The sequence below is a fragment of the Paramisgurnus dabryanus genome, chromosome 4, assembly GCF_030506205.2.
Source record: "Paramisgurnus dabryanus chromosome 4, PD_genome_1.1, whole genome shotgun sequence".
Lineage (NCBI taxonomy): Eukaryota > Metazoa > Chordata > Actinopteri > Cypriniformes > Cobitidae > Paramisgurnus > Paramisgurnus dabryanus.
In genome coordinates, this window is record NC_133340.1 from 35,041,279 (window position 1) to 35,054,613 (window position 13,335).

The 13,335-nt window shown below is 36.0% G+C and overlaps 1 protein-coding gene across 3 annotated transcripts in view; it reads right to left on the bottom strand.

Annotated features, from left to right (window-relative positions):
- sdk1b (sidekick cell adhesion molecule 1b) overlaps window positions 1–13,335 on the bottom strand; it is a 328,241-nt gene that overhangs the window by 79,357 nt on the left and 235,549 nt on the right. For all 3 annotated transcript variants that reach the window (XM_065254359.2, XM_065254358.2, XM_065254357.2), the window contains 4 exons: window positions 12,232–12,413; window positions 10,295–10,410; window positions 9,840–10,035; window positions 4,479–4,577 (listed from right to left, as the gene is read on the bottom strand). In XM_065254359.2, the coding sequence (XP_065110431.1) occupies window positions 4,479–4,577; window positions 9,840–10,035; window positions 10,295–10,410; window positions 12,232–12,413 (593 nt within the window). The remainder of the gene's footprint in view (window positions 1–4,478; window positions 4,578–9,839; window positions 10,036–10,294; window positions 10,411–12,231; window positions 12,414–13,335) is intronic.

A 13,335-nucleotide genomic window follows, 5' to 3' on the forward strand; every position in this document is an offset into this window, starting at 1 on the left:
TAGAGAGCTGGTAGGCTATCAAACAACATCACTGTGATCAGATGTTTCCTTTCTATTTTTTACCCCGCTGTCATATTTGTTGTGTGTTTATGTTATTGAGAGGAAAGCGCGCAGCACATATTTATAACGTATTGTTATTCAAAATACGTTTTCCACTTGCTTGCAAAAAAAGTTCTCAAAGTGATCATGGCTGAAAGCTGCTCGGGAATATTTTTTTCATTAGAACCATATAACGCAACATTCAACTTCTTTATAATAGTTTTTAAATAGTTATCAGGCTTACTTATAATTTTACTGTTTTTAACATAACATGCAATAGGTAAAATACACCATATGAAGTTGTATCCATGTCTAACTGTCCCGGGGCTATGGCGAATTCCTGTCGGGCTACAAAGATGTTTCTGCGCCCTGCCCGTCGGAGGAAAAAATATTGTAATGGGTTTGCATTCTCTCAGATTTAGTTAGGTAATTATATTGTATGTAATTCGGTGTCATCTTGTTAGTTATTACTATCCCCACTAACAAGTGAAACTGTCAGGAAATGAAGTGAAAGCATAACTAAACCCATTATTCCTTCGTGTTCACGTCTGAAATGCGCGCTCCTCGGCTTCGCTCTTTACGAGTACCCGCTTCTTATGGTCATCAAAAAGTATATTAAATGTTTATTTATTTGTCATTTCGTTTAACCTCAGAGTCAAACATTATTCTAGCAATTCCCTTTTTATTTCTTTATTTAGTAAGTTAACTTAAATATGTGAGAACGAAAATATATTTTTAGTGATTTGTATGAAGAGAATATGATGTTAGAAGCTTTATTTTATAACACAAAATAGTGACTGCACACTCACTTGCAAAAATTATTTATTATAACCAACGTATCGGCAAATGGCCTTCGTCAAGGTATGTGTTCGCTCAGAGTGAAGCTTCATTTTAAGCATTTAGTAGCTTAATTTATTTAAACAGTTTTAATAGGCTATTTTAAAAAGTATTAGGTTTTTTGTGTTCATTTATATTTCTTGTCACTGTGTGCAGGTTCTTTTTTGTAGGCTATATGACAGCCCAATAATTTTTTTAACCAAAAAGGCTTAATTAATGTCATGTTGCATTACAATTTAAAGTATATCAATAATGTCAAAAATGTGACGTGCAGTTCGGGTGTTCTCACCAATACGCTTGTGATTCCTGAAGTTTTGACGAATTTTATAGACTTGTTATAGTTTCTTATTCAAAAGTGACACCCATAGATTCAGGTCCACCCGGACTTAATCCATGCCCACCCATATGTCACGTTCTGCATCCGCCACTGAAAGGGTGACTTCAGATGATGAAATGTAACCATTGATTTTTTTGGGATGCTTTTAGTCACCAACAAAAATTCTCACAGACACAGTTACATTTGTGCTATTGTAGTTTGGACGTGTTTATTATTATTCTGTAATATGGAAAAAATATAAATAATAAAAAAAATGTAGGGGTTGTCCTCGGTATTTGAAAAATCCTGGCTACGGCCTTAATATGACAGCAATGTGATCGCCGATGCGCTGATAGAGAGAGAGAGAGTGAGAGAGAGAGACAAAGAAAAAGAGTGAGCACGGCCCTGTATAGAAGTGGATTGATATGTTATTTGAAGTCGGCTCGTAAAGGACAAAACACCTGATTAAACTATAACGTAGCTATTATACACATTTTTTCAGGATGTTCTTGCGACCGGTGGCAACTTGTCCACGACCCGGTGGTTGGGGACCTCTGCGGTAGTGGACTCAGTTTGCAAAACCATTGCGAAAGCGTGTGCACTGTTTATTTATTGTTTATGAATTTGTGGATATGGATTGAAAATCTGAGAGCACTGATTGTTTAATTGTGCGCATGGTTTATTAATCCGCGCGCACGATTTGTAACTTGAACAGTTCAATAATCCGAGTATGGTTTATAAACTGAGGTGAAGAATTACAAAAACGTGTCCGTTTCTCGTAGGCATAAGAAGATGGTAGATAGCCACCAATAAAATCTACAATCAACTTAGCTTTTGAGAAACGAAGCCAATAGCAGGCAGAAAGGCCCTATTTAATTTATATGGCATTTAAAAACCGTTTAGTATCCTGTCAATAACATAACCAAACAATACACTCTCTGTATGAGTGTATTACAGTTGTTCTACTAAAACTGAACATAAAAGCCAACATTCATCACTGCAGTGAATAAATCATCTTACATGTACAAAGTTTTGGCGAACACGTGCACCACCTGCTGGCCAGATCGATTAACAGCAGATGAGATTATACTCGGTACTCTACTGCTTTTCCTGCAGTTCCCGGATGTTAAATGTTGAAATCTGTATGACTGAATTTTTGGACTTGAATTTTTGGACGCGAATTTAAATGGACTGAAACTTGCCTGCTGAATATTTTACGTTGTATTTTTAAACAGACCGAATATTTTAAAGTGAAATCTAAAAGGTGAATGTGGACTATTGAATTTTTAATACAGAAAATATACACGCATGTTGAATTTCAGCCCTTAAAAATGCAAAACCTAAAAATACAATGCATTAAAATTCAAGCACGGTTAATACAATGCATTTTTTTTCAGGTAGTACAATTCAACAGGCTGTTTTAATTCAAAAACATTAAAATACAATGCATTAAAATTCAAGTACGGTTAATACAATGCATTTTTTTTCAGGTAGTACAATTCAACAGGCTATTTTAATTCAAAAACTTTTGTCATTATTTTTCTTCCATAAACCCATGACATTTGTGTTGGTCATGGTTCACCAATTAAGCTACAGGAACACAATATATATATATATATATATATATATATATATATATATATATATATATATATATATATATATATATATATATATATATATATATATATATCAACAACCATAATGTACACAATAAATTATTAGGCACAAAAATTCATAGTTAACAAGATTATTTTTAAGTACAAAATTAATTTATAATCAGCATTTCCCATTGAAACACAACATTTGTTATGGATATTAAAGTCTGGATATTAAAAAGAGCACTATAAATTTGCTGCATATTGTTTAAACATCATGTTGAAGTTAAGGCGCTGTGTCCAAAATCGCTCCATATACCATACAGGCAGCATGACTGTCAGTAAACACTACAAAAATGTTGGCTAAATAATGTTCATATACGTGTCTGTTTTTGTTTATTTGTTTTTTTTTTTACAAATAAATACATTTAATACACATTACTGATTTTAAACATATGTGTTTAGGAAAAAAACATATAATAGTATATATAATATATATATGATAAGTAGGGCCACAAAAACTATTAAAAATATTCGATAAAAGTCAATAATATTCAGTAATGAAATTTGTGTTAAACAAACGTCATTATTGAGTAGTTGCTTTACTGCAAAAATGACTTTTTTGTATTTTTGTCTTGTTTTCAGTACAAATATATTTATATACAAATTTCTTGAGGAGCAAAATTGACAAAAATATACAATTTAAGTGAATTTGTGCTTAACTCTTTCCCAAACCATTGTTTTAAAAAAGTTGCCAGCAAGTGTCAGCATTTTTTATGATTTTCACAATTTTAATGACTTCCAGAAAATTTTCTACTTTAAATATAAAAACATACAATATATCAAATTAAAGAACAGTCAGTCAGAGGTTTGAACTGTTTGCCCTAAGGGAATTCATTCGGTTTAATAAGTTGAGTAATAGCGCCACCTGGTGGATAATAGTGGAAATATGGATTGACGGAAAAACTTGTCATTAGCAGGAAAGCGTTTTCTTTCAATTGACGAGTTAAGACGTCAATGGCAGAAAGATTTAAAACAAGCAAAAAAAAAAAAAACTGTCAATGGGGTAAGAAAACTTATTGCTTAAGAAAAGGGTTTTTTTGCTTGTTGTTTAATTCACTTAGATTTTTTTTTTTCTACTAAAACTAGACTTGATTTCTTAGGTCATTTTGCTCATCAAGAAAATGCTTCTTAATTAAACATTTTTTTTATATATATGTACTGAAAACAAGACAAAAATAAAAAATATCAAATATAAGTAAATTTGTGGTTTAAAAAGCTAACAACTCTGCCAATGGGGTAAGCAAAAAATCTTGAACTTTTTTTAAACACTTAATTCAAGAAAATTTAAAGAAAAATTTGCATACCCCATTGGCAGATTTTTTTTGCTTGTTTTATCCACAAATTCACATAAATTTGATACATTTTGTCTCAAAACTAGACTTATTTTCTTAGGTCATTTTGCTCATCAAGAAAAAACATCTTGATTTAAAAATGCAGTGTAAATATGTTTTTTTATTTAAACATTATTTTGTGGTAATAACCATGATTTTACTACGGCAACCATGTTTTTGGGTTTTAACTGTAGTAAAACCATTGTAATTTTCATAAGGGTAGTAAAAGTTCCTGTGATTGGAAGGTGAGTGATTGGCAACTGTGATTTGTCTTGTGTGACTGAATATTATTACCTGTGATGATGCCATTCTTGTCTTCTGGTTCCTGCCAGCTAACCTTTAAAGATGTGTCCAGGATCTCAGTAAAGCTCAGTTGAGAAACCGGACCCGGTTCTGTGGCAAACAGATAAACACAAATAACCGTGCAGTTAAAGATGTGTATGTTTGTCTTAAATCACTCCCATGACTGTAGTTTTCATCTCATATGCATTTCCTAAAGGTATTTTTGTATAACCACATATAAAACCAGCACAATTAAACTTGCTTGTGAGACTGTACAACATACTCAAATAAAAAGAAAATCACACGTGTTTTATGGACGTATGTTAGCTGGTTTGTTCGTCAAAGCATGTACAGTAAACATACACATATGCAATACATATGCAATTTTTATAACTTTATTGGAAGGATATCTAAAGAAATAGAAAACTTTAGTAATCTATAAACACACAGAAATATGATTTTATTGGCCAAGGATATATAAAATGCTAGATAAACAGTAGGTTTGTAAACACCCTGCTGCTAGTATAAACACACGTTTACTTTTGAATGGAACAAAGCTTATTATTTATTTGGCAGCACTTTATAGATGCTTTAAACCCGCTCATGGTAAAGGATTTACCCACGCTCTCTGTCCACCAGACCGTAATACTTCCACGATGAGCTTGTTGCCGTGGAACCGGTCTATTACGAATGCAAATGGGTGAAAGCGAATTATGTGCTTGTTGGTAATTACTAGGGGTGTAACGGTACGTGTATTCGAACCGGACCGTTTCGGTTCAGGGCTTTCGGCACGGTGCGCACGTGCACCGAAAGGCCGAATGCATTTTGTGTGCGCCTGTGCGGAACATAATACGTGCGTTTCCGCACGAACATATTAAGTGGCGGAAGTCTCCGCGTTCAGCGCAAGTCTTCTGTCAAACATATAACATAATTCGGCCCGCAGAAAGATTTTTATTTTACTTAGTTGTATATCCGTTTGATTATTGATGTAAACGTTTACGTGTCGTATCTAAAAGCGCATGTTAAACGCGTGTCAACGCGCTGCTTTGTTCTTTCAAAAGTGCGTGAGAGAATGCACGTCTTTCGTTGCTACGCATCCATGAAACGCGCTTTCTGTGACAGCAAGAATAAGGAATGCGTGATCAGATTTTTCATCTGCATATCACGTCAATCATATCATTGTCACAATGCGATCAGCTGGTCGGGACAGAGAAGAGCTGTAACCCGGGCTTACTCAGCTGTTACTCAGCTGCGGAGGGGTTCGTAAGTAAAGTCACAGCTTACATTGATGACACAAGCAAAGATTAGGAGAAACATGCAAAAGATCAAAGATGGCTATGTATGCAGCTCACTAATCTCAAAATGAGTGTATAATAAGTATATCATCATGTTGCTTGGTATGCAGTTACACATAGAGCAGTAATATTATTTTTATACAGAGATGGTACATAGCCAATTCAATTCTGTGAGTTAAACAATCCAAAATAAATCAAAACAGAAAATTTTTAGTGGCAAAAATGTAGGCTAATAGTTCATAAATGTATTCAGGAATTGAATTTGTTAGTTCAAGGTTTTAGTCGAAAAAGTTTAAGAGAAGGTTAAGATAAGAGTTACCTTCTGTTATAAAATAATGTAAAAAATAACTTTGCAGTAGTATTTTATTTATTATTTTTTCATTTTATATATATTTTATCTGTTATATTTTAATAAAGTGTTTAAAAAAGTGTAAACAAATTGTAAAAAAAAGTTTAAAGTAATAAACAACCTGCAGTTTAATGTTTGCATTTCTCCCTTACTGTACCGAAAATGAACCGAACCGTGGCTTCAAAACCGGGGTTCGCACCGAACCGTGATTTTTGCGTACCGTTACACCCCTAGTAATTACCCTCATGCGTTAGCAGTCATTTAGTGGTTAATCAATCATGCATACACATCCCGCAAGACAATAAATCCGACAGACGTACATGACAGTTGCCTGAAAAGCTGTGGTTAATGTGTGCGGATAAACCTTCAATCTCATTAGATCTAGCGCAAGCGTGGCAAACTCTTATGCCCCGACTGCCAAGCGGACCTTATCAGAGCGGGTCGTCACGCCAGACTGACAAGTGAATCAATCACCCGTGCTTATGAAAACGCATGAGTCCATTTAACTGACTGCACTGCCATTCAAATCCCAAATCAATCTTTATGCGCTTAGATTTTGTTAGTTCCGACAACTTTCGTTCGCATTGTTACTTAAACGGCTTCTTGTCGTACACGTTTGCTTCAGCTACTTACTTAATTTACTTATTTTTGTTTTATTCCAATCTGTTCTTATAAAAATAAAACACTTGACGTTTACAAACAACCACAGAACTTTGTCAAGTTAAATGTTAACTATTAATTATAACTATTAAATTGCAGACGTTAAGCTGTGTATAACATGGCTTAGTCTAGTTTCTAGGTTTTTCTAGGGGAGTTTATATTTTATTTTATACCCAGCCTGATATCAAGAATTTCCATGTTATAGCCACGTAATATTTTGCTCATTTATCCGTGTCACGGATCTCCGCATTTTACCGTGTCCGTACCAAGGACTTTCTTTTCCGTGTCAGTTTCACGTATTGGTTACTCAATTGTTTTTCCTATTTTCTTACATTGTTGCTTAGGTTTCGGGTTACAACGACTTTCTGTTACATAAAATGACATCCAAACCCAACTCTTACCCTAACGTCAGGGGACAATTGTTTAAAAATCCAGAAAAAATTATAGAAACCAATAGTTAAAGTGACATCCTAACTTAAACCCCAAATCTAACCCCAAACCAAAGGTTTAAAAATAGGAAAAACAATTGAGTAACCAATACGTGAAACTGACACGGAAAAGAAAGTACGGATACGAAAAAATGCGGAGATCCGTGACAATGACACGGATAAATGAGCAAAATATTCTGTGACTATAACACGAAACAGGTTGATTATACCATGGCGTTGTTAAATGCTTTAAACTGATTGGTTGAGAAATGTTCTACAGGTACACTGCAAAAAATTATTTTCAAGAAAAAAAATTCTTAGTATGAAGTATTTAGTATGCATAATATCTAAAAAATTCTTAAATTAAGGTGCTTTTTCTTGATGAGCAAAACGACCCAATAAAATAACTCTAGTTTTTAGACCAAAAATATCAAATTTAAGTGATTTTGTGCATAAAACAAGCAAAAAAATCTGCCAATGGGGTAAGCAAATAATCTTGAACATTTTTCTTTAAATTTATTCCGATTTTTTTTTTTTGCTTGTTTTATGCACAAAATCAATAAAATTTGATATTTTTGGTCTAAAAACTAGACTTATTTTATTGGGTCGTTTTGCTCATCAAGAAAAAGCATCTTAATTTAAGAATTTTTTTATGTTTTTACTAAAAACAAGACAAAAATACTAAGAAATGGTTTTCTTGAAAATAATTTTTTTTGCAGTGTGTATGCATTATTTTTCGATAAACGAACACCTTAAATGTCTGTGGTGGTAACCATATAAGCGAAATAATTGACCCCGGTCAGTTAAATTATATGGTAATAATTCACACCTGCGCTTCACATCCTGCCGCATTACTAACTTGGGTGTGCATTAATCAAATAACATTTAAATAATTCAATGGCCCATCGTCAATTATTCCTTACTTTATACCATGGGTCTGTTGAATGCTGTATTCTGATTGGCTGAGAAATGTTCCGTGGGTATGCATTCATTTCTGATAACCGCACACCTAACTTGTCAAATGTCTTACAAATAGGCAAAAGAGCAATGTTTGTTGTAACCGTGGTATAAGAGGAATTATGGCCCGTCGTCAATTATTCCTTATTCTCATTGGTCTCAAATTGATTCCTTCTTTGCTTTAGCTATGTGAAATTTGGTTCACTTAAATCGGTTTCATTCCATTCCTTTCCTAAAACAAACCGAAAGTTTGAAAGAACCCTGTAACGTCAATCAAAATATCAAACTGAATGTTTAAAGAGGACATATCATGACAATCTGACTTTTTCATGTTTAAGTGCTAGAATTGGGTCCCCACTGCTTCTATCAACCTAGAAAATGTGAAAAAGATCAACCTAGTAACTTAGTTTTGTTAACCAATTTCTGCAAGAATGTGAAAAAATAGGTCATTGAAATTTGGCTCCCCTTGTGATGTCAGAAGGGGATAATACCGCGCCTTAATCTACACTATCCAACCACAGCACTGCCATTTAGTGCATAGATCAGCTCATTTGCATTTAACAGGACACACCCGAAACGATGAAACACCTACAAAGTGGCAATTTTAACATGCTATAATAAATTATCTATATATTGTTTTTTGAGCTACAACTTCACATATGTACTCTGGGGACACCAATTATTTATTTGACATCTTATTTATTTCGCATCGGCACAACTAACACAGAATAAATAAAAGCCTGAAACACGGGGGTGTTGGTAACCTGTTGGTCTGATTGAGCTATTCATTGAAAACAAGCTCCTGTGGCTCTCAGTGCAGAAAAGACCACAAGCTGTTATCATCTGATGAAAATTACATTGTCTGTTAACAGCTGCGCACGCACACGCGCGCATATTTGTGCGCTCGCGTGCAATAGGACAATCAATACCGAGCACATGCGAATTGACTAACAAAAGTGATCCTGCTTCAATAATTGCAGGTTAGTCCAAGCCGATTCTCTACGCCTGCGGCGTGGCACAAAAACAGCGCCCGGGTGGCCAATATATATTCAGCAAAGACTAATCAATAGCGATGTAAAAGCACAATTACGTGGCAAATTGCAGTATGCATTGTGAAGGAGCCAAATCTCTCCTCTATATTGATTCTGGTGGCTGAAATGTCAAACAAACGGGCTTGTTTTTGCATGGAGACATCTTTCTCAGTTTTGAAATAAAGAGCATACTGTTAGCCGAATGTCTCCAATTAACTACAGACCGACTGACTGTAAGTGTGCGTATGCACTGCGCGTGAAATGTCAGGAAAACATTACATCCCTGAGGACTATTTAATTGGTCACAGGTTGCTTTTTATCACTCATAGCTTTTGATATTGAGCTTATTGAAGATCTCAGCTGTGTTTAATGGATGAACTGTCTCATACTCTCCTTTCCCTCTCATTGCTATCTCGGAGAAACAACTAAGACATTAGCCCCCTCAGACCCTCCATCCACTGGAATGGACATCACATGTTTTGTGGTTCAAACCAATAAAATGCTGACCAACCAATCAAAATAAGCCACACTGGGGGAAAAATCAGATCTGAAGGGGTTAAAAAGAAAATTTGCGATTTCTTCTGTTGAAAAAGCAGAAGATGAATTGAATGGGTTAATATTGTGTTGTGCCAGGGGTCAGTGAGTGTACTCACTGTCAGCGTGTGTCTGGATGAGCTGTGGTGTGCTAGCCGGACCGTCGCCGGGCGTGGTGAAACAAAGCACGGCCGTTTCGTACCATGTGAACTTTTTTAAATCGCTAATGTAACCATAGTGACGTGACCCGTGGAACTCAGGGGCAATAGTCACCATGGTGATGCATTCGGGACAGTGTTCAGGCCATACCAGCAGCTGTGAGAGAAACATCAAGAATTAGATTTACAGTAACACTGCGCTCACAATATTCAAACATGAAGACAAACCATGATGTTGCCTAATATCAATCATTTTAATATTACTCTATTTCTCTATTTGTATTTCCTGTTTTGTTTTGTTATTGGTAGCCATTAAGGGTTAATCATTCATGCATACACAGCCCAGAAGACAATACATTTTTTACCTCTAACTGGAGATATGAGACCGTAATAAAGGGATGACTCTATACTCTTACCTTGTACCCCTGGTTAATGCCATTGATAAACTGTTGGGGCGGTGGCGTCCAGGTGAATTTGATGGTGGTGGAGTTGAGCGCGACAGCCTCCGCGTCTTGTGGTGGCGCTGTGGGGACTGCAACATGGAAGGACAATTAGTCATTGAAAAATTTGGAGAATTTACAATTATATGTATGCACTTTAATCGTCAATAAGATGTGTCTGCCTCCATATATATGTACTTTATACATAGATACGTAATTTAACCGCTCAGTGTAGATGTGGCCGCCATTTTGGAGCGCTTCAGATGCAGAAATCGCTCACATTTTCCAGTATACCACGACATTGCGCTAAAGGACCTTGCTTTAAAACTATGAGATTATTTCTATTGTCACAACCTGGCCTATGAATTTAAACATTTACCCTGTTTCCCAGTTCAATAGACAAAGCCAACATTCACATAAAAGGTAAATGCTAATTCTACATTTAAAATGATCATTTAAGTACAAATGTGTGTAAACACACAAATTTACAATGAATATTCACTCACTTACTACAGTATATAAGACTTTATAGTCTTTAGCTTATCACTGCTTCGCAGCAGGCCCGAGCATGAGGTGTAAAAAAGGATTTCCATAAAGAATGCTTTTACCATTTAATGTGTTTAAAATGGTCGCTTTAATGGTCAGGCCTGGCGAGTCGAGCACAGATTAGACATCGCTCAATGGGATTGGGCCCTCTCGATTCGTCCCTTATCGTTTCAAACGCAATACGTTGAAGGGAAACGAAAAGACAAAATACATTGATCTTCACCACATACACATCATCAAGTCTTCAGAAAAGAATGTAAAGGGTTTTGTTGACAGCGTGTGAGGAAGGATCTTTTAATAAAGAGAGTAAGTCTCCATTAATCTTGGCAAGAATATCATTACACTGACAGTAAATAATATTAATAATCACGGCTCAAGAAACTCAGAACACCCCCATATATTTCCTGTGCACACACGCACACATCTTTAGGCACATAAAGCAAATTAGATTAATTAATGGGCTATGGTCACTGGTAGCCTCGAGTCCATAAATTTACTCTTAGCAATAATCCTTCAGATGGCCAATCCGGGCAGTAAAGCCAGCAAATGGATTTTACGGTTCCCAGAGTTACTGTAGATCCTTTATGATAATAGCAACCCTGAGGAGAACAGAGAGCGTCTTACTTTTATACTTGTTGCATGGGTTACAAGTATACGTTATTTATAGTCCATTTACTTGCATGGTACTGAATTCTAAGAAATACTCAAAGGGTGATTGCACCCTAAAAACACTTAGGGCCCTATTTTAAGGATCTAAGCGCATTGTCTAGAGCGCACAGCGCAACGTCTAAATGGGCGTGTCCGAATCCACTTTTGCTAATTTAACGACGGGAAAAATGGCTTGTGCGGCGAGCGCATGGTCAAAAAGGGTTGCTCCTATTTTTTTAATGAGTAATGGTAGTAATGTTAAATAAAGGTAAATATAGAACAGATAAAAATGTGCGATTAAGTTGCGATTAATCAGAAGTTAACTCATGACAATCATGCGATTAATCTAGATTAAATATTTTAATCGATTGACAGCCATAGTTTTTACACATACAAGAGGGTCCACATAAGTGCAAATTTCGTCATCTGAATAGGATGCGTGCACTGTACATGCACCCACAAAATTGTGCTTTGTGCGTGTAGTTCGCGCATGCACATACAGGAGAATGTACTGCATTTTGTTGCATGTCTGTGTAGACGTACGAGTCAAATAAACTACGCTTGGTGTTCGACCATGCACAATGTTAACAATGTTAACAAATACCACTGTATTGTTAAGTGTTACCGGCTAAGCTGTACAAGTTTGAAGAATGATTTGCTCAATAAAACATTGATTCTGTGTGTGCGTGTTTTTGTGTGTGTGTGTAGGATTGTCTAACCTCCTTGTAGAGTGTACTCAGTGACAGACTGGCTGTACACCCCCAGGCCGGCTCCAGTGTAGGCAGCCACTTGGATCTCATACTGCGTCCAGATGATGAGGTCTCCAATCAGACAGTAATTAATCTCTGCACTGGTGATGTTCTTCAGCTGAAACTCACCAGGCAGACCCGCCAATCTATATCTGAGTGGGAGGGGGAGAGATTGTGTTTTTTAGGAGCTGATTGTCAAAATCAGCCGCACACACGTTTTACATTTTTGCGTGATATGTGAACTGTGTTCGGATGTGCAGAACTTCCTAAAGAGTGTTGCTGTGCGGTTTCTAGGGTGTTCTTAGTGGTTGCTAAGTGGGCCTTGTCAAAAGGGTTGACCCCAGATCTCAACGATATTCTGGACCGTACGTTCTTAAAAATAACGTTGTTTCAAAAAGGCGAAGGGGAGTTGATAAGACTGATACGTGCCATGAACATGAAGGAGATTATAGCAGGCTTTTAATTGCTGTAAATGTCTGGCTATCCAATATCATCAAAAAATAATTTACAAGTAAGAAAAGGTTTGTACTTTATTTGTAACAAACAGGAGATAAAGAATTTACTTATTTGTTTAAAGCAAAGCATTTATTTACTTACCATGCTTCAGGTGAAGCTGCTCTTTACCCCTTCTAACATCTCATAATCGGTCCTCATTTATGTCCAAGAGAATCAATAATAATCTTTTACATTTAAATCCTTTAATCTTTCATATTTAAAAGCGTTTTTGTGCTGCTGCGCATTCATGTATATGATAAGCACACCGGCGTTGTCGTCCCGTTTATAGGCGCATTTACTAATGCTCATTAAATAACAAAAACACTATTGTGCCATAGACTTTAGAGCAGGTTTTAGTTGGTCAATGGCGTAGTCTATTTCAGTTGCCTCAAAATGGGCGTTCTGGCCTGAACACACCTCGTTTTCAGACCAGAACGCCCATGGGCGCAAAATTGGGCGCAAATGCATTTGCTTTTTAAAACAAGGTGGCGCTAAACATGAAAACGATCATTACGGTGGGTTGAAACTAGCAAAAGACACTTGCGTCGCGCATTGCGATAATGGGCCGGGTGTATGATA